At 36.7% G+C, this 22649-nt stretch overlaps 1 protein-coding gene across 3 annotated transcripts in view; it reads right to left on the reverse strand.

The window, feature by feature from the left end:
* Positions 1–22649, reverse strand: part of Chat (Choline acetyltransferase) — a 197016-nt gene that overhangs the window by 120579 nt on the left and 53788 nt on the right. For 2 of the 3 annotated variants that reach the window (XM_076813694.1, XM_076813608.1), the window contains exon 2: positions 17931–18122. In XM_076813694.1, the coding sequence (XP_076669809.1) occupies positions 17931–18074 (144 nt within the window). In that variant the 5' untranslated portion in view covers positions 18075–18122. Of the gene's footprint in view, positions 1–17815; positions 17861–17930; positions 18123–22649 lie in introns of those variants that run through there. The other variant, XM_076813779.1, reaches the window with a different exon arrangement.

Consider the following 22649-nt stretch of genomic DNA (forward strand, 5'->3'; position numbering starts at 1 on the left):
ACACATCTTCCGGTGCACAACGTTATCGTATTATACGAAAGCATGAAGTAGTTATACAGTTTTAGAAAATAGAATTCAACGCGAGAAGAAACGGCTTGCCATGCAAAAATTTATTTAGGGAAAGAAACACGTTAACGTTTTAAGAATTGTTTCTTGAATCAATTGAAAATCGGTTTATCGGGACTGGACTAATTGTTGAGGCTCCAATCTACCCCCAAACGTCCATGTATTTCGTGATTGCGAAGGACACTCATGAATTTCGATTGACTGGTATCGACTAGATAATCGACAGTTATTTGTTGGCTTGTAAGTGTATATATAGCGAGCAGTACGTGATATTCGTAACAATATGCAAATTGATACATACTCCCATTGAATTAATTCCTCTGGCGAAATAGGTCGTGTCTGAATACACCGATATCTATGTTGCATGCATAAATTCTGTAGGGGAGAGCGGGGACAAATGTAACGGCGTCATGAAAGTAACATGCCTTCTCCCCTCTTCTGCAAACATTTCCAAAACGTTTGCTTTAAACAGTTACCTGTGTATAGTGTCTCCTTTATTGTACTGAGTGACGCTGAGCAGTAACACGAATCGTATACCCTGGGCAAGCTAAACATGTTATTTAGATCATTCAGCTAAGTTTCTTCTATTTTGTTTTTTTTTCGTTAATATTCATAGTTAAACTATAGATATTAAAGCAATTATTTGCTAGAGCGTTCTTAGGTAATGTCTTCATAAGTCCCTGTATTTGGTTTTAACAAGTCTGGTATAGTTTGTATGTTGTAACAGTTCTATTCTGAAAAACATGGCTGGGGACAAAAGTAACACGTCACTATGGGGATGAAAGTAACATGTTACTTGGGCGAGCAAAGTAGCATAGAGGATAGGAATTCTTCAGATGATAATGATTGTCTACGTCTGGTTTGATTGGACCCTTTCAGTGAAACCTCTTCGAGAGAGAATCATCCCAAATGTCTAGATTTTAAGGGTTAGACCCACGAAGACTGCAAGGTGGGCGATCTTCACTACGTATGTCTTAATTTTAATTCGGATTAGGTGAAAATTAATACCTATCATTTAACAATATCAAAGAAATGTTCAAAGCTGGTTATGCTTTCCACCTTTCGTTAATTTAAAATTTATTTGTTTTTATCGTTACTTAAAATATAATTATTTAAATGTTTCCTTTTATCGTTTTTTTTTTAAATCGTATTTTGTGTTGGACGAAGTGTTTTTACTTAATTCTCCTCAAAATAATTAGTGTTACTTTCGTCCTACCCCTGCAGGACAACAGTAACAATGACGGTTACTGAGGCAAACTGCTGTAACTTTTTAACTACTTATCACTTAAGGGAACATGCTCAGTCAGGAGGCCGAAAAAGGGGTGGTCTTTGGAAATTTTTTACTCCAAAGCTATAACACAATTTCTCAAAAAATCTTTTTTCCTTTTAAGGGTTGCATCTAGTACCGTGCATCGTATTTTTTTTATTTAAAAATATTTATCAATAACTAAGTTATTGTCCATCAGTCGAAGGTTCTCTAAAAAAAAGGCTTCTGCGGTGACCACTGCTGCTCGAAAGTCGATCATCTAAAATAAAAAATTCAAAAGAATTTACTTATTATATTATATTATCTAGTATTTGAACGAAGGATTTTTTTATCCCATGCTTAGTTTTCTTTTAATTGACGAAAATCAGGCACGATTTATGATAAAAATTGAAACTTTTACTTTAAACATCAGCCATTTTTTCCCAAATCAATATTTCGACAAATACTAGATAATATAATATAATAAGTAAATTCTTTTGAATTTTTTATTTTAGATGATCGACTTTCGAGCAGCAGTGGTCACCGCAGAAGCCTTTTTATTTAGAGAGCCTTCGAATGATGGATAATAACTTAGTTATAGATAAATATTTTTAAATAAACAAAATTACAATGCACGGTACTAGATGCAATCTTTAAAAGGAAAAAAGATTTTTTCAGAAATATGTTACAGCTTTTGAGTAAAAAAATTCCAAAAACCACCCTTTTTATCGGCCTCCTGACTGAGCATGACCCCTTAAGGGGACTAGGCAGTCGTTCCTGTCTAAAATGAAGCATTTCTGTTTCAATTAATTACAAAGAAACCAATTGAGACTGAGACTTGTTCTTTGGCATGAAGTTTATTAACATCATAAGTTTTAAAAAGCATGTTTATTTAGTAAAAAATATGCATTATATACGACGCTACAGATGGATCATTAAATAGGCTTTTTGAGAAAAGTTTCTTTTGTTTTCCAGTGATATCTCAAAAACGGAGGTTCCAATCGATTCAAAACAAATTCGAGCATCTTCACAAAATGTGTAATTTTGGACCAGACCTAAATTAAAGTTAATGAAAACTCTTATTCTTTATGAAAATAAACTAAGACCCCACCTTTTGGGGCTTGGGGGATGGTAAAACCTCATCAATGGGGTCTCAATGGGGTTTTAGTTTATTTTCATAGAGAAGAAGAGTTTTCATTAACTTTAATTTAGGTTTGGTACGAAACTACACATTTTGTGAAGATCCTCGAATTTGTTTTGAATCGATTGGAACCTCCGTTTCTGAGTTATCACTGCAAAACAAAAGAAACTTTTTTTAAAAAGCCTTTTTAATGATCCATTTGTAGCGTAATATATAATGCATATTTTTGACTACACAAATTTTTTTTTAAAGCTTATGATGTTAATAAACTTCATGCCAAAGAACAAGTCTCAGTTTCAATTGGTTTCTTTGCAATTAATTGAAACAGAAATGCTTCATTTTAGACAGGACGGACTGCCTAGTACCCTTAAGGCTGAATTTGGGCTCAAATGATAAATTAAGAAACATAGTATCTCTCCGCTCTCCCCTAATGAGAACGTAGTCAAGAAAACAAATTCTCTGCATTTCCACGTGGATCGAATTGCAGACTTACCTAGTTTAAGTAGATATTTATTTATCAATTTTTGTGACAATTCCACTTTTAATTAAGTTATTGCTTATAGACAGTGGCGCATCCAACGAGAGTTCAAGTGGCCCTGGCACCCCAAAGAAGGAGCTTCGTAAAAACAAAAGCAAACTGGGTTTTATTCTTTAAATAATTATTCATAATCACCCAATGAATTTTATTGAATTTACGTTAAAAATATTTGTATTCTTTTAACTGGGCTCCCCTCCAGATTAAATCGCGAGTGTGCCACTGCCTACGGAGTACTATTACGTAAGACTTTCTTACATCTATCATTAACATTTACAAGTTACAAGAGAAACGAAGTGGACACAATAATTTCCGAATTTTTAGCCATAAATATTCTACTACCTAGTATTCCTTTATACTCAGCGATCGCACTATTTTTAATCTACTTAGTTTCATCTAAAACTCGCTCGTCCAGGTCGTGAACTTCCCTCTTCAGTACACACCCCCAAATTACTTGACCTCAATTGTAGACCAAACCATATAGACTTTACTTTCATACTTGCAATCAATTACACAATTTTATCGAATACGGAGTATCTTGAACGCTGGATAGCATCACGTGCGATCCTCATTAATCCAAGTGCACTACGCATCCACCGTTATAAAAATATCCGAATCGTGTCTGGCATGATAGATTTTGCATACCCAGAAATTACAGATCCAGAAGTAAAAGTCCCACTCTGCCCCAGTTGAAGAGAACCCTATTCTCTTTTCCACTCTGGATTCGCCGCGTGAAGTCTGTAATCGTGCAATTAAGTTATCCCCCCCGCGGGCCCTCGACGCGGGATATTCGATAGCAACGAATGCCCCGCGCGAAGATTCCGTGGCGCAATTCAATCACGCAACACGTACTGTTACCTGGCCGCGACCTGTTACGAGAGGGAAGCGACTTCGACGTGCACGTTCATCAGCGCTAAAAATATTTCCAGATTACGCTGCAGCGCGTAGGTGGCTCTCATTCAGCAGGCGTCTACGTTCTCCCTTGGGCCTCGATTAATCGAGGAGCGTGTCCGCCTCGTTTCTTTCCTCCGCGTCACGCACTGTACAGAGGGTGAGTCACAAGTTCCTGCCCAGTTCGCAGTAGCCTATGTTTCTCTCTGGCCTCGAAGTTCAAGGAGTGTTACAGACGGGGAGTCGCACAATTAGCACAGAGGTGTGTTGGGATCGCAGAGCACAGTGGCGTTTATTTGGAGGATTCGTATTGTAGAACTTAATATGTTTAGGTTTGAAACAGACTTTGTCTCGCTTACATAGAAAAGGTATATATTTATTATAATGAGTATATGATAATTATAATAAAGAGAAAGAAAAATAAGGAACTCTATTTCTTACGGCCACGAGCTCCATCGTGTCTTAACTGTACTGCCTACTTGGTAGAGACCATGGTATGGTACGTGTAGTAAAAAGACACGTGTACACGGGTACACGTGTATTACATATATCCGTACCTCGATCCGTGTAGCTTTTAGTACACGGGTGCCCGTGCACTATTTCACGTGTATTTAAATACACGTGTATCAACGTATTTGTGTATTTTCATCAGAATTGGGCATTAACTGCGGGAGAATGGGCAATGGCGGTCACTTAAGGGGGTATACCCGTTTGAACCCTCGGAAAATGTATACATTTTGTGGATTTTTTTACAAGTCAACGGTTTGATGCAGATTTCCCGTTTTTTAACTATGTTTACATAGTATTATGAACTACTTATAAAAAAAGTTTCAGTTAAAAAACTATTGTTTTTCGGAAGTTACGGATACATGTCCGAAAGTCTCTCGATTTTAGACGGCTAAACGGTGGCCCTAAAAACTCGCGCTACGTTCAACCAATTTACTTCAAATTTTGCATGCAGAATCATAATAAGATTCCACATCGTCCAACGAAGGCGATTTTGAAAATTTTGAAAATTAAAGAAATGGTGAGAGATCAAAGGTAAAGTTAAATTTTTCTAAGAGAAAAATCCACCTTTTTCCTTTATAAATAATAAACGGGGAATCGAAATAAAAAAAGCCTTCGTTGGACGATGCGGAATCTTATTATGATTCTGCATGCAAAATTGGAAGTGAATTGGTTGAACGTAGCGCGAGTTTTTAGGGCCACCGTTTAGCCGTCTAAAATCGAGAGACTTTCGGACATGTATCCGTAACTTCCGAAAAACAATAGTTTTTTAACTGAAACTTTTTTTATAAGTAGTTCATAATACTATGTAAACATAGTTAAAAAACGGGAAATCTGCATCAAACCGTTGACTTGTAAAAAAATCCACAAAATGTATACATTTTCCGAGGGTTCAAACGGGTATACCCCCTTAAGGACACTGATTGGAAAGCGAATATTTCCACCCTGACCGGACCTCCGTAGCAGACCAGGTGGTGGGGAAAACCGAGGTTTCGTTAGAGGGTACGCGGCGAAGGAAGAGCAGAACTCAGACCAGCAAAATCAAAAAAGGTTCTCGGCTCTTGTCGGCCTTGGAAACGGCCATACACGTTTTCTAATACACATTTGTAATACATATTCTTTAAATACATTTCACATATTTTTCGACCATAGTAACGGTCATTTATAATAAATATTATTGGTCAAAATCAAGCGTTGTTACTGAACCAGCAGTGTATACACGTAACAATTACGCTAAAAACACTTATCAACGATCAAGGCGAGGGCGTTCGACAATATAGCGAATGATGTCGCGGAACGTGAAGAAAAGAAATTGCACATTTCGGACTTGCAGTTTTAAAATAACAATACCGACCATCATTGTCCGCTGACCGCAATTGCCCCATTCTCTCCCACATGCTTCAATATAAATGTTCATTAGCAAACGACCATTTCATGTCTCGTACATCCCACAATGTCATGCATTAGGAATCGGAATACGAACGTAACGTATTCGTTAAAAGGCAAGGCAGCCTGACCCGTTGGCAAATCGCACGGTGGCGAGCGTGAACCTATACCGAGTCTTTATGAAATCCTCACAATTAGTAATGCGAACACGCGGCTGATAATGGAGCATCTTCACCACCTTTCCATAATGCATCAAACTCCCTAATGGACGTCCGCGCTGTGCATTCTTAGCACGCATTAGGTATGCGCGCACGATGATTGATGCGCGCCGGCCTTAGAGGGAAAATGCGTGTATTAATGGCCTGCTAGCTGGGATACTCTGAATCGAAAGGTCGAAAATGTTTGCCAGTTTCGCAATAATTTTGTGTGTTAATAGTCCGCTTTGACTCGCATCATTAACCCCGTGGTGTGCAGAAACGCGTTACTGTGCTCGATTGAGCATTAGAATTTACGCAATATGCACGCTGCTGCAGAAAGAAGGGCGAAAGTCTTTAGGGTGTACAGGGTCAGCGTTTTAGCCTGCAACCCGCGCTCGCGCGAACTTGTAAAATGGCAACAGCGCCTCACGCATTCCACTGCAACCATGCACCGTCCCGGGGTTCGGAGAGCTGCCAGCGACCTCTGCACAGCAGTGATGCCTGAGCTTCGAGAATTTTGGGATGGTCTCCTTCAAATTAGCGTCGCAAAGAGCTATTCAGAATTTCCCGGCCCAGGTTGAAGAATTTGGGGCCTTTTTCGTATAACTTTTCAACTATAAATAATTTAAAATATTTTACATTTACATAATTTTTTTTTCTATCAATTTTTTAAACATAAGTGTTGTAAAAAGCTTTTGCAGACTGTATATTTGATACTGTATTTAACGCTCTTTTTAAAAATCGTGGTAAATTTTTGAACTATGAAAGATATTGGAATGCAATTTGCGCCGGAAAATGAGAAAAAATTACTCCCTCTTAATGGTGGATAATTTAACAAATTTTACATTTACTTAATTTTTTTCTATCAATTTTTTTAAAACCATCACTGTTTGTGTGCTAACAAAATCCGGGGACTTCTTAATTTTTTTTTATGAAAGTCTCGAATTTTTACGGACCATATCAGAGGTTTGCGCCGAAATGACACATGTTCTACGCATCCTGTAACTTTTTCCAAGGCGATTTGAACCTCAATTCGCTCGCAATCAGGAAAAAATGAAGAGAAAAACACATTTAAAGTTTCTGGGCAAAGGCGGCGCTATAGGTTGCCGCTTGACGTTTTTAGCTGCCAAATCTACAATATTGCAAATTTTACTATAAATCAAGCGGCATTTTATTGAGGAAAGACAGTACTTTCGGAAAATGCAATAAAAATCGATTTTCCGACGGCCTAGTCCCCTTAATTTGAAAGAGACCATCCTAAAATTTTCGGAGCTCGGGCATCACTGCTGTCCAGCGGTCGCCGGCAGCTCTCCGAACGCCGGGACGGTGCATGGTTGTAGTGGAATGCGTCCGTGAGGCGCTGTTGCCATTTTACAAGATCGCGCGAGCGCGGGTTGCAGGATAAAACGCTGACCCTGTATACCTACCCACCTAAGCTTGGGGGACATTGGCAGCACGGAGTAACAGTGGCAGTTAATTAACACGTATTAAATAATGAAAGGGACATCAATTTTATGCATTTTTAAAACTAATAAACTACTTTTTAATTACTATAAATTAGAATCACAAAAGATGCAATGTTATAATGGGATACTTAAGGGGTCCCCCTACGTTGACGGACGAGAAATGATGGGAAATTTGGGAATTTTTTAGAACAAAACCATTAAATATATTTACTTCCAGCTTTGTGGCATCATTTGTTAATCTTTAGAGAATATGAAGAAAAAAATTGTATGCAAAAATATTGGTTATATCCGGAGTTATAGTGCTTCAAATAGAGCGCCTTACAATAATCATATGCGCATTGTTAGCACAAAATCAGCCGTTGTAGTTGTTTGAATTAGAAAATTTAAAAATTTGTGTAATCTGTATGAGTGTGGCTATCGCCTGAACTAGATTAAATGAGAAATGCTGAAGAGTAAAAGAAAAATGGCAGCGTCTAAAACAGACATCGATTTCTACATAAAATTCGCTCGTTTTTTAAGTCGCAAAAGTCTAATTTTGCAAAATCGGATTTAGTTTTAGTATCAACGAGAATGGGACATCTTCTGAATACATGTACCAAGTTTGAAGTAAATCGGGTGATTGATTTTTGAGATATCATGCTAACTAATTCGAAAAATGTCGTTTTGAGAAAAACGCGTTTAAAGTTTTAGGTATTGTTTTTTTTTTTAAATGTTTTCTAAATATGTACAAGTATAGGCATAAAGTTTTTAATTAACATAATTTTAGGGTTTCTCTTAAAAAAAAATCCCAAGTATCGCGTTCTTTTCGGGCTGTCAGGATAGGAAGACCCCTTAAAGCAAATCTAAAAATGTTAATTTTTATATTATATAAGAAAATTAGTTTTAAAAACGTGCCAATGTTCCCCAGTTTATGGTAATACTCACAAGGGATGTTCGGTTACCCATTTTTTTTTAAACTGTGCAGGTTTGTGGAGGACTGCAATAGAAGTATCAGGCAATTTTTCGTTTGTGCCCATTTTCGGTTCTTCAGAGTGAAAACATCCCCTAAAAGTTAATTAGAGTTTTCCTATTTTCCAGTGTATCTTGAAAACTATGGCGGATATAAAAAAATTATTAAAAAGAAAATGTAATGGATTTTAAGCTCTATAAAAATATGTAATCGAATTGTTTATAACTTGTGGTGGGGAACATTTTACTGTTTGAATTACAAAATTTAAACAATTTGATTAGACAGTTTTGTAGAGTATAAAAAGCCGTTAAGTTTTCATTATAATCATTTTTTTACATCTACTACAGTTTTCAAAATATTCAGGAAAGTAGGAAATCAAATCATACATTAACATTTCAGGGGAGGTTCTGGTCTAAAAGTCGATTTTTTTTATTTCATTTTTCGAATGTTCAACATTTTAGGAATACGTGTTTAGAAGGATTTTTGGAAATTCGTAAAATTCCCGAAGTTATAGGCATTTAAATCTTTAAACGCGTTTTTCTTGAAACAGTGTTTTCAAGACGGTGGGACCTGTATCTCCAAAAGTTATTATCCGATTAGACTGAAACTTTTTTTATTTTGAAGATTATTCTTTTGGCTAGGGGGGAGGGACTAAAAAATTACAAAAAGTTGAAAATTTATAATTTTTAAGGGCGTTGAAAAGACGAAAAATACAGGGAAAAGTGATTTCAAACGTGAAGTGTCGTTATTTTCTAAAAAAATGTAATTTTTGTAATTTTTTTTAGTTCTCCCCCCTAGCCAGAAGTATATTCTTCAAAATAAAAAAAGTTTCAGTCGAATCGGATAATAACTTTTGGAGATACAGGTCCCACCAATTTGGATCAATTTTTTACGCCTTAACTTTAACGACTCCCCAGTGCCGTCTCCAATGATTAATTATAAAACAAAAAATATACTTCCGTAGCTTAAGATATCCTTAATACAATGCAGAAAGTCCCATTAAATTATATATAGCAGTTTTCCTGTAATTAATTCCCAAAGATCACCTATTTTGGGGAGCTCTAGACCGGAACCTCCCCTTAAGGGGTGTTTTTACCCTGCAGAACCGAAAGCGGGCACAAACGAAAAATGCCGTGGTACGTTCGTTGAGGACCTCTACAAACCTGCACAGTTTAAAAAAATCGAAATGTTAAGCGGCACCGAACTTCCCTTTCAGCAAAGTAGAGAAGTTCTTAATAAACATACTTCCTAAGATTAATGTTGCTTCAGATGCAAATTACAATCTGCTCCTTCGATTCTGTCACCTCTAACACAAATGCACGACGAAGAGTAGCCTAATTGCTACTGATTATAACTTTTTAGGGTCAATGGTGCATTCATTAAGGGACAAGCAGCTTACATCATTTGATGGCGTATGATAAGTTAATAATCACTTAATTGCTGTTAAAGTGACATCATTTTACCGCGATGCAGTCGTAGATTGGCAAAGATGAGTGCCAGAGATTGTGGCTATCTAGAAGCGTATCGTGGTACGGCCTATGCATATACACTGTCATTATTTCAAGCGTAGTAGAATAATGTCTGGGGAGATACATGTATGAGTCACGCTGAGGGAATGATAACACCTGGTGGTTGAAGTTCGGTTCGTTGCAATTATGATCTTGTACGACGACGAGGGCTTATTTGGTGTAACGCTACAACTGAACGCAATTCGTTCGTAATTGTCTCTTCGTGTTCTGGAACGCGAGTGGCTGTAGCTTTGAAGTTAAAGGAATTCTTCCTGAAAGCGTCGTTTGTATCGATTTTGGAATATATTTTAGCTAGCTTAGAAATTTCTCAGAAATCTCCTTAACAGGACAAAGTGGTGGTCCGATAAAACTAATCAATTGACTATTAGATACTAGGATATTACGACTTTGGAATATAATGTTTTAGGATATTACGATAATATCCTAGTATCTAATAGTCAATTGATTAGTTTTATTACCACTTTGTCCTGTTAAGGAGATTTCTGAGAAATTTCTAAGCTAGCTAAAACATCATACTCCAAAGTCGATACAAACGACGCTTTCAGCAAGAATTCCTTTAACTTTAAAGCTACAGCCACTCGCGTTCCAGAACACGAAGAGACAATTACGAACGAATTGCGTTCAGTTGTAGCTATTATCGCTCCAACTAATGAAATGGAATGCGAAAGTAATAACAGTGTTTACGTGCCTCGGAATTTCTAAGCATTTCAAGTTTTCGGAAAGGGGCTGAAAAGGGGCGGAAATGTAATTTTACTAAATTAAATAAATTTCCTAAAAATCTTGTTTCATTTAAGCATTAAAAACAATTGGAGTGCATAGGTCTTCTAAGTAAATCGTATTTAATTTCATTGTTTCTTATTTCTATTTTTAAAACTTTTACCTTGTTTCCCAAATATATGATGATGAATACCAGAAGGTAACTATTCCCCTTATCCAAAAGTTCGCTTGCCTGCAATGTCATGTCCCACAATCACCTTGGATAATTGAGGTTCTACTGTATTATTAGGTGTGCAAATAAATAATACACTATTTTTATATACATGTTAAAAAGTGATTTAAATCCCAAGTATTTAATCCTCATTTTGTAAAGTCAGTTAGAAAAAATAGAAACGAGTCAGTGTGAATATATTTTCAAAACAGTGTTAACAAAGATGGCTGCAAGTAAGCACTAAGCAGCATATTCGCCACTGCATTTTGTAGGAATTTTAGCAGAGAAAGTCTGCTGCAAGAGCTTACGAAAGTGACTAGTGTTCGTAACGTACAAAGATTTCTTTTGCAGCGCGTTATACGGCATCAAACACTGAACATTTTGTCCATTTACGGTTTTCTTCTACCTCGCACCGTTACAAAGTTATACTCGAAAAACGAAAAATCGCTGAAAATTTGGGGGCTGATTTCACCCTCTCAGAGTATTTTTCCGCAGAAAAAAAATCGTTTCTTACATACTCCGACATGCTCTACAATCGTACGGAGTTTCGTTACAATCAGAATTTTCGGGTTCGATATGTTTCCTTGTAAGTTAGATCTTTTATGGAGAGGTTTTAGAACACAACAGCAAAAGCATAAAATAATGATAAACCAAAAATAAAGTGCCTTCAAGTAGAAATAGGGGTTACAGCACACATTGAATTGTGAGGTTGTGATACTATAAGTGTGGTGAGTAGAAATGCGGACATGACGGTGATTCACTTGACCTTAAACCTACTCACCTATTTCCTACTTAAAAAAATTAAAAATAGTAAAAATATCTAAATCCAGAACACAATACAGTACCTGTTTTTGTTATTAAATAAGAACTTTTACTGCAAAAACTGTTTTCTGCCCAATTATCGAATACCAATAGTGACACTGTTCCTTAATCAGCACAACCAGCTAAAACACGATCGAAAAATCATGAGTCTCCCGTTTTAAAAGTTTTTTTGCGTATGCTGCACTTTGGTTAGCCCCAAGTTCGCGCAACACTCGCGTAAATGTTTAAATAATTTAGAATTATTTTGTTGTAACTATAGTACATACTTAACGCTTATAATAACAAGAAAAATATGAAATGAGCTGAAATGGAGACATTAGCAGAAATTGGAACATTTACCTTATCTATCTTTAAGAAGCTTCTATTTTGTTTGCAATCAGATGACTGTGATAGGTGCTACACATCCCACCGACAGGAGTTACATCGCCGAAGGAGAGGACAAGATTCCACATAAATTAATAAATATTAAGAAGGATCGACTTAAAAAAAAAAATTCTGCAAGTTTAAAGATGCCTCCTTATATCCTGAAAGAGTTTAGCCAATATGACATGTGTCATTTCGGCGCAAACCTCTGATATATTCGGTAAAAATTCGAGATTTTCATAAGAAAAATTAAGAAGTCACCGGATTTTTTTATGAAAATCTCGAATTTTTACGGACCATATCAGAGGTTTGCGCCGAAATGACACATGTTCTACACATCCTGTATTTTTTTCCCAAGTCGATTTGAACCTCAATTCGCTCGCAATCAGGAAAAAATGAAGAGAAAAAAATATTCGAGAAAAACGCATTTAAAGTTTCTGGGCAAAGGCGACGCTATAGGTTGCCGTCTGACGTTTTTAGCTGCCAAATCTACAATTCTGCAAATTTTACTATAAACCAAGCGGCATTGTATTCAGAAAAGATAGTACTTTCGGAAAATGCAATTAAAAAAATCGATTTTTCGACTGCCTAGTCCCCTTAAGAGAATATACTGGATTTTTTATTTCTACACTAATTAGTACAATAACTCAGGCTCCACATTTTCTATTGAGGTCCACGGTGGCTCGTGTGCACCGTCCTCAACTCTTTCCTCTTCCCCGTCCCTCATCCCGTTCTTGTCGCAATATTTGCATTGTCCCAGTGTAGTTTCGAGTGCGGGGGTGGCTCATCCACTGGCCCCCCTCCCGTTCCGCTCGAAGGCGAGTCGGTGAGCGAACCACCCCCTCCGTAAATCCATTTATTTATTTATTTATGTGGCACCGGGAGCTCGCGACCGGATGGCCGTGGGGACGCGAGGGGCTTATGGGGAGGCATGCATCGAGCCGGGATTCCCGTGGGACCGGCGTTACGGGATGGGGGAAGATCGCAAAAGTCACGGAGAACGGGACGGCCATTCCGTGTAGGCTGATGCCACGCGAAGTAAATTCTCCGGAGGCAACGTGGGCTGAAACGAAAATGCTGTTGCGCCACTTAGACGGGAAAAGAACGGTCCCACCCTTTTCTCTATTATTCCTCACGACGGGGACGTTCCTCTTTTTCGCGTCTGATTTTTATACGCTTTCAAGCGGGGAATATTTAATGACCTTCTGCGCCATCGACCGCGCGGCGCACGGTGGGAAAATTTTGCGATTTTATGGCCAAAACTACAGAAATGAAATGTTAGTTTTTTCAAATTTAATACAAATGTCAATTGAAGAACTATATCCATTTTCGTGGCCGAAACCTCAAAACTTATTTTTAAAATATAAAATTCGACACTTTTACGTTCTAATGTATGTGAAACTAAATTATCCGAAAAACAGCGCTTACAAAAATTACGAACGAGAAAGATTTTTTTATTATTTATATTTATACACTTTTTTCTTTGTTAGAGCATGCCTCTACTACAGTGCAGCAGGGCATAGCAGAAGGGTTAACAAACGTACATAATACAAACAATCAAACAGAGGATCGAAGCTGAATAAAATCGTTTAAAAAAGAATAAAAAGGATTGTAATGTATAACATGTGAACCACGTGTGTTTTGAGATCTATCATCCCTTATTAGTTGAAAAACGTAAGGAAGAAAAAACTAAAAAAACTGGACCGATTAGTTGAAAAAATACGGTGGTCATACGTTTTATTAACAACATTTCAAACGATATCAAAAGAATTTTCAGAAAAGCAGGAATTCATACCATTTTCAAATTACCATTTTATACTAAACGCCTATTTCCCCCAATCAATGATAAAATATCGTTACTTAAAAATTCTAACATAGTTTACTCAATCCCTTGCATGAGTTGTAAGCAAGTTTACATTGGGCAGACATCCAGATTGTTGGAGAAACGTATTTATGAACATAAGAAGAATATTTTTTCACCTCCCCTCCAACACACTGCTTTAACTAAACACTCAATAGAGTTCGATCATAGATTTGACTACGACAACGTCAAGGTCGTTGATAAAGAGACAAAATTAAATCAGAGAATTCTATTAGAAACATTGCATATGATTAAACAACCCTGCGTAAATCTTAGGTATGAAACACCTAAAATACAAGACTATTACGCACCTTATTGATGGAATAAGGCCGAATGATAAGGTTCTAGCAAGCATCCCTTTAAGGGGTTATGCCTAGTCAGGCGGTCGAAAAGAGGCGAATATTTGTGATTTTTTTTTGAAGAAGCGGAAGCGTATAATTTTACAAAACTTTTTGCGTTTAAAAGAGCAACATTTAAAGAACATTTGGTATTTTTTTCGTAGAAAAATATTTACGTTTATAATAAAATAAAATGCGACATCCAAGAAGCATTTTTAAAAATTTGCTTTCGCGGTGAGCGCTGCCATTCGGAACCAGATTATCTAAAATCAAAAAACAAAAAAGATTTCGTTAGTATATTAATGTATCCTCAGGTTGACGGAAAGAATTTTCCGAAATATTAAATTAAAACAAAATGGCGGTTATTTAAAGTTGAAATCCTGCTTTTTCGTGCAAAAATTACGCGGAAATATCAGGATGTCAACTTTAAATAGCTGCCATGTTGTTTTAACTTAATATTTCGGAAAATTCTCTCTGTCAACCTAAGGATACATTAATATACTAACGAAATCTTTTTTGTTTTTTGATTTTAGATAATCTGGTTCCGAATGGCAATGCTCACCGCAAAACCAAATTTTTAAAAATGCTTCTTGGATGTCGCATGTTATTTGATTATAAACGTAAATATTTTTCTATGAAAAAATTACCAAATGTTCTTTAAATGTTGCTCTTTTAAGCGCAAAAAGTTCTGTATAAATATACGCTTTCGCTTCTTCAAAAAAAATTCACAAATAATCGCCTCTTTTCGACCGCCTGACTAGGCATAACCCCTTAACTAACTAGGAAACGTTCCCAATCCGAAAATTCGGATTTTAATGAAACTTCGCGTGGATGTGAAGCACCTTGGAGTACGCAAGCAGGAATTTTTTGTTTCTGCAAAAATTTTCTCTGAAGGGGTGAAATCGGATGACTTTAAAGTCATCGCATTTTTTTAATACCCATAACATTGTAACAGTGCGAACTACAACAAAACTTTTTAAATATAAATATACAAATAAATTATATTAAAGAACCGGAAAAAACACCATAACTTTAAGGGCTGATTTATAACTTTTGTATTTCTGTACATCCCTTTTTTAAATTTCATTTTTACCGAGGCTAGTCCAAGTTACAGTAAAAAAGTGGTCGACACTGTGCGCCACTTCTCTATTTACTGCGAATGATTTGTAACAAATTTATGTCACGAATATCACCAAGGAGGCCACCTCCATTTATTCAAAATTCAATGCAACGACGATGTGCCACTTTTTAAGTTCAGCGGATTTATGTCAGATTAATGTAATGAATATTTTGCATAAAGGCAAAATTCTGGATATCTTGACGGGGCGTTTCTCAGAAACTTCAATGTAATGAAAATGGTCGAGGCTATTGAAACCGTCTGTTCGATGGAACTGTATATCAGAAAAAGAAGGAAACTGTATTCTCCAGAGGCAATAGGTATTGAAACGAAAGCGATGTTACGTCGTCTATCCAGGAAATTCTCTTTCCTTATATCATTGACGACTGTTCAGCTTTTACGGTTCATACTGTCAAGCTTTTTATGGTTTGAATGTTTAAAGAGACAGCTTATATAAGCTTCGCGCCGTTGTATTGCAGACATCTAGACATTTCTGCGTGTTGATTTCTACGACTGCGAAAAAACTGTTTTTGTTGAATACTAAAATAATCTGCACACTTTTAAAAATCGATACTTCTATTCAACAGAATATCTATACCAATACAGTCATGCCTGTATTATTACAAATATTATTACATAAAATAATTCATTACTCCTTTCACAAACTTGAAGTGGAATTTACATTATTTTCGACTGGGAAAAATTTCAAACACAAAGATGTGTAACTTATATTTGCAAGCTTGTAATTGTAATTTTAACCCTTAACTGGTATCTTGGGGTCGCTCATAACCCCAGGCACGGAAAGTTCGCTGCAAAATTTTTGGCTGTCTAAGCTTGTAAACTGTTTTTCTAATTAATTTTATAATAATAGTTTAACTTTCTAGGTTTCTATTATTTCACACATTACCTAAGAACAAAATATTCATAGAGGTTGATTCGGGGTCGACTTTACAAATATCTGTGTCCTTTTTTATTTGGGGTCTGCCACGACCCCAGTATACCAGCCACGTTTGCCAAAAACAGTATACCAGTTAAGGGTTAAGAGAATTCGATAATATGAAAGCTTGTTATTTTAAAATCTTTTCCCAAGCGTTATCAATTTATTCTCCCTCTTTCATATATACCACTTTAAATCGTATATAGCTACAATGATAAAATACATTTTCCACGCATTTTCAATAAATAACAATATAAATGGCGCTGAATGCAAGTGGATAACACCCACCGTTGAATTCTATCCGCTATGAATCTATATCCTTTATTTACGAACCTATAAAACTGTCAAATTTTTATTTTCAGTCGTAGGTATGTTTTTGATGTAACAATTTATGTTCGAACTATTTACCTTCATTTTACTATAAAGCAAGGTTTAAAAATGTATTTAGTTGTGCATCCTCCACGTCGCTGCTTTGAACATATTGAGCTGTTAACATCTATTTAAATAGGAGAGTTAAAAGTGCACATTACTGCAGACCTAAGTTGGAAGTTTCAAATGAAAAATTCGTCACCAGATTCCTCAATAATACAGTGGCGGACAAAAATACTTTAACAGCAGAAAGCTGGGAAAAACTGTATGTAACTATATCCCTGTGTATGTCGCATAAGGTCAGGGTACTTCCCAGAATAGAGAAGTAATACCACCACCATAAGTGAAGTCTAATATTAGTCACTCGAGTTATTGCATATAACTTTAGAAGCAGAGTTTATCTATTATTTAAGTAATGTAAAATATCGTTCATAATTTTATCCTGTATAATTTGAATATTAGAGTTTACTTATTACGTAAGAAAATTGATTTATCACACATAATTTTAATACTCGATTTTAGTTATTTATGTACGTAAGTTATTTGTTGAATCACAGACAATTTTCATTAAAAATTCTATTGATTATCTTGACACTACAGGGGTATTCTTTGAATACTCTGGCTGTATAAAAGTATAAAAATATCATTCTGAAATTTTATTTTGACCACTATTACGCAACAAGCTGTAATTAACACTTTTCGTGGCGTCGGCGTATTTTCATCCCGAGGGATTTTGTACGGGGGAGTTCTCAAATGTTTACGTTGAAAATTAACCCAATTTCTTGCTAGCTTCGTAGATCTTTGCCTTAATGATCTTTCTCTCGCGTAGCAGCCGATCCTTCAACGAGTTATCTATATATGTAGATAGTAATGAAAATTGTAATTTCTACATCTCTACTATATCTTCGCCAGAGTATTACGAATAGATTAGCAAGATTTTTCTGCGAAAAATAAGTCTAAACTCGACCCCATTGGGACTACTTTTAATCATCCATGACAATTGGTCCCCGGAATTTGGAAGCGATTCAAATTACGTGTAATTAAAAAAAACAAACAAATAACATCGTGTTTGTACTCATTTTCATCGGAAAAATTTCACCTATTCATTGACAGTACTCTCGTGCTGATTTAACGCACAGTGTAGAAATTTAAGTTTCCAGTCCCTACTGTTGATCGTTCGAAGAGACTTCAATGACTCGGCAGGGAATTTTTCAGAACCTGCACCGCTCAAAGTGTTAATATTTTTTCTCACTAAAGCAGAAATAAGTTGAACCACGCTCACCCAATTAGTCATCTGTTGCCTGCGTTCCAGAAGCCGTTGCTGTAGCTTAGGCCCAGGCCCGGAAAGGAAGGCCCTCACCAAGCTCCGTGTTTTCTCCAGGTGATTCGGAGCGACCACCTCGACCTGGGTCAAATACTTCTGCATGGTTACTTCCAGCTCCGGAACCGGGAGGATCGGCAGGGTTTCTTCCTTCTGTAAAGCGAAACGGAGGAAATGGATGATTATTCAGACAAGAATCGATCGTTATGTTAATGCACCGCAGAGGAAATCGAGCGACTCAGACGGATATATCCGCTTAAAATGGCTCACGGTTGATTTACAGCGTTGTTTAAAGGTTAATTGCCGGCGGGCTGACATTCACTAATAAGGATCGATCAATTCTGGGAGATAAGCGCGTCCATCCTGTTGAGTGACGGTGGAATATTTCAACAAACGGGACGCGAGTGTCGTGATTTACGAGTTTGATTAGAGCTGTTTTTTCCTCATTTATTATCCGTGGGAATGTAAGAAAGACTTGTGGACGAAGCGTTGAAAAAAAAAATAGAGTTTCTGTTAATAAAATGGAAAATACTGTTCTCTGATTGATTTCAAATTTGACTGATTCTTCGTACGGTGGTTCTTAATGAAACAGTCGAGGCACTATTTTACTTTTGAAAAGCCAGTGTAAAAAGGGAAAAAGTAATAAATATATACATGTATAAAAATTTTATTGCAAAATTTGTGGTTCAGTCTTATCTCGAAGGAAATTTCGACTAACATGGTTCGTAATGGAATTTCGAACAACGATATTAAATACTGTAAATATAGGAGTCTATATAGCTATAAATATCGCATCTCTTCGGTCTCATATTTTAATAAAAGTTATCTTTACTTCATCAATTTCAAGTAAAGAGAAGTCAGCGCGATACGATCGTAATCCATCCAAGGATTCTCTCGCCAGCTTCAAAATGATTATTCTGTATATTCATAACAGAACCCTATCCCGTTGTCATCATTCAATCACTCTTCCTAATTTTATAACAAAGTTAGCCTTATAAGTAAAATGGATAGACAACCGGAACTGAACATACGGGAGGGTAGAAGAGAGAAAATGCTCGAGGGTTAAAGTAAGTTAAGGTACGTGTCCACTTGAGAGAACTCGCGCAACTTACTCTCGATACATACTCTCAAATTGTGTATCCACTTGAGAGCAATTGCGAAAAATTTTACTCTCAGGTAGGCGATAGAAAACTCGCCGAGAGCTTACTATCCGATAGAACTCTCAGAATCGTTTCCACTAGAAATTGGTCCGCGCCTACTATCTGCAGTTTCTCTCAGTTTCTTTTAAGCTACGAACGAAGTGAGGCTGTAATTATGGGTGTGCAAAAACTTAGTGCTTTGATTATTGCTTATAATATTTTAAAAAAGAGAAAGAAGCAACGTAGAAAGAGAAATTGCTGGGGGGATGAAATGAAATAGTTATATATTTTGAGTTGGATACAATAAATGGCGTACATAAAATGTGTCTCGCCACTCGGCTCGACGCAGACTGCCTCGGCCGCGCAGTTCTCCCGGCTAACCGCCGAGCAACACTTCTCTGGCAACGCCGTGCCTCGCAACTAGGGAATGCAACCACGAGGATCCCGGCTGTTTTTTGTGTTCCATTTTTATATTTTTAAGTTGTTAATAAAGTAATTTACGTTTTAAAAAATTCTCGAAATTCTCGGGGTAAGTTATAACATGATATATCAAATCCCGGGAGTTTTAGAATCCAAAACACAGCCGGGATCCCGGGATGGAATTCCCTACTCGCGCTGCGAGCCTACAGGTACGTGTCCACTTGAGAGAACTCGCGCAAGTTACTCTCGATAGTTACTTTCAAATTGTGTGTCAACTTGAGAGCAATTTCGAAAATTTTTACTCTAAGGTAGGCGATAGAAAACTCGCCGAGAGCTTACTATCCGATAGAACTCACAGAACCGTGTCCACTAGAAATTGGTCCGCGCCTACTCTCTGCAGTTTCTCTCAGTTTCTTTTAAGCTACGAACGAAGTGAGGCCGTGATTATGGATGTGCAAAAACTTAGTGCTTTGATTATTGCTTAAAATATTTTAAAAAAGAGAAAGAAGCAACGTAGAAAGAGAAATTGCTGGGTGGATGAAATGAAATAGTTATACGTTCGGTATACAGGCTAACTATAGCTGACTGTCTCTTACTTAGTTATATGCTTCTTTGTATCTAAAGGGTACGTCCCGTTAAATTAATAAATAAATAAATATATAAATAAATATATTTTGAGTTGGTTACAATAAATGGCGTACATAAAATGTGTCTCGCCACTCGGCTCGACGCAGACTGCCTCGGCCGCGCAGTTCTCCCGGCTAACCGTCTAACAACACTTCTCTGGCATCGCCGTGCCTTGCAACACCTATCTGGCAACCCTGTGTCTGCCGCCACGCGAGCCTACTAACATAACCCAGAAGACCTACTATCGCGACAGAACTCGCAGAATAAAAACCTCGAGAGCAAGTTGCAAGGTGTCCGCTGTCTGAGACTTGAACGTCGCTCTCCGACAATCATTCTCGGACGTAGTGTCCACTTGCGAGAAATACTCTCGAGAGCTTCTCGCGCGAGTTTTACTCTCAAGTGGGCACGTACCTTAAGAATGGGAAACTACAGTGGTAAATGTAAGTACAGTAGGTTAACCCTTTTAATTTAAATTTTCAGACGATTCTTGAAAAGTGTTGATTTTAGACGAATTAAAAAAGTTTTTAATTTTTATTTTAATTTTTATAAAATACTAACACTAACGATAAGTCAAACATTAATATAACACTAATACAACACTAATAAGGAAATTTGAAATCTGTCTTATAACATATGTCTCTGCTATATGTACTCTATTCACACGAGCATTCTTTTTTAGACTTTTTGCATGTATGATATCTCTCAGAACAGGGTACAATACAAAGTGGGGGGGGGGTATAATTATTATTAGTAATTTATGTTTACCGATAGAACTGTCTCAGAGGGACTCAAGAATGGAATTCAAGAAATAAGCAGTCGACCAGATATATCGGAGAACATTGCTGAGTATCACAGAATACTATTTTTTAATGCGCGGACTATAGTCGAACACCGCAGCGAAAGAGTTAAGGATGTATCGGACGTACAATATTAGACAAAATTATATGAAATTTGAAATACTTGAATATCTACGTCTTACGCACAGTAAATCTAGATGTAAGGAACTCGAACGACAGTTGGAGTCTTATTTTTACTCCTAAAGAGGTACTTTTCACTTTACAAATGCTTTCTCAAGCATTATTTTTTGAACTGTTGGCAGGGAAAATACCCTGAATTCACCATTTTCTCAAGTAATAATTTATTTCTTTAAAACGGTGTAGTGAAAACAATTAAACCTCGGTAGATATTTTCATCTATCCATATACATGCACAAAAAAATTGAAAACATTGTTACCATTTCTTCAACATTTTTTTTAACGGTTCTATCTGTCAAGATCGTGTCTTTCCATAAGAGTACCTACGTATGAAATCAGTGAAAATTAAAATCGTTGTAGCTCAGCAACCGTTTAGTGAATTTGTTTAAAATTATTCGAGCGCATCAGGAAGATTAAAAACAACAATGTCACAAATTTTCATCAACTGGGTATCATGTTGAAGATAGGTCCGATACATCCTTAACCCTTTCGAGCGCCGGATATATCCGGCATCATGGACCGAGCTGCCGATCCTAGCGTCGACTTTAGTCAGCATCTCTAGTAGTTTAAAAAAAAAAACCTAACCCAGACCTAACCCACACCAAAGCAATTTTGCGGAAATGTACGCCGTAGCAAAACGGTTAAACATCAATTAGGAGCATGCGTACTCAATAATTGATTTCCAATGTGCTTTTCTGGGAAGTGAAGCTTCGTACGACAAAAGGTTCTTCTGTCATTTCGACTTATTTTCAGCCACGGAATCCCCTCCATCCCACTTGTATAGTGCCTATCCGAGATATAGTGACTTAAGGGGAGGTTCTGGTCTAGAGCCCCAAAAAATAGGTGATATTTAGGAATTAATTAAAGGAAAACTACTATATATAATTTAATGGGACTTGTTGCATTGTATTAAGGATGTCTTATGTTATAGAAATATATTTTTTGTTTTATAATTAATCAGTGCAAACAGCCCTGGGGAGTCGTTAAAGTTAAGGCGTCAAAAAATTGATCCAAATCGGTGGGACCTGTATCTCTAAAAGTTATTATCCGATTCGACTGAAACCTTTTTTATTTTGAAGATTATTCTTTTTTCTAGGGGGGGGGGGGGACTAAAAAAAATTACATTTTTTTTAGAAAATAACGACACTTCACGTTTGAAATCACTTTTCCCTGTATTTTTCGTCCTTTCAACGCCTTTAAAAATTATAAATTTTCAACTTTTTGTAATTTTTTTAGCCCCCCCCCCTAGCCAAAAGAACAATCTTCAAAATAAAACAAGTTTCAGTCGAATCGGATAATAACTTTTGAAGATACAGGTCCCACCGTTTTGAGAACACTGTTTCGAGAAAAACGCATTTGAAGTTTTACGTGAGCGCCGAGTAGCCGGTTGTGACCCATGTATTTGCCGCGACTCAAATGCCTACAACTTGGGGAATTTTACGAATTTCAACAAATCCTTTTAAACCCGTTTTCCTAAAAGGTTGAACATTCGAAAAATGAAATAAAAGAAAAATCGACAT

The sequence above is a fragment of the Andrena cerasifolii genome, chromosome 1, assembly GCF_050908995.1.
Source record: "Andrena cerasifolii isolate SP2316 chromosome 1, iyAndCera1_principal, whole genome shotgun sequence".
Lineage (NCBI taxonomy): Eukaryota > Metazoa > Arthropoda > Insecta > Hymenoptera > Andrenidae > Andrena > Andrena cerasifolii.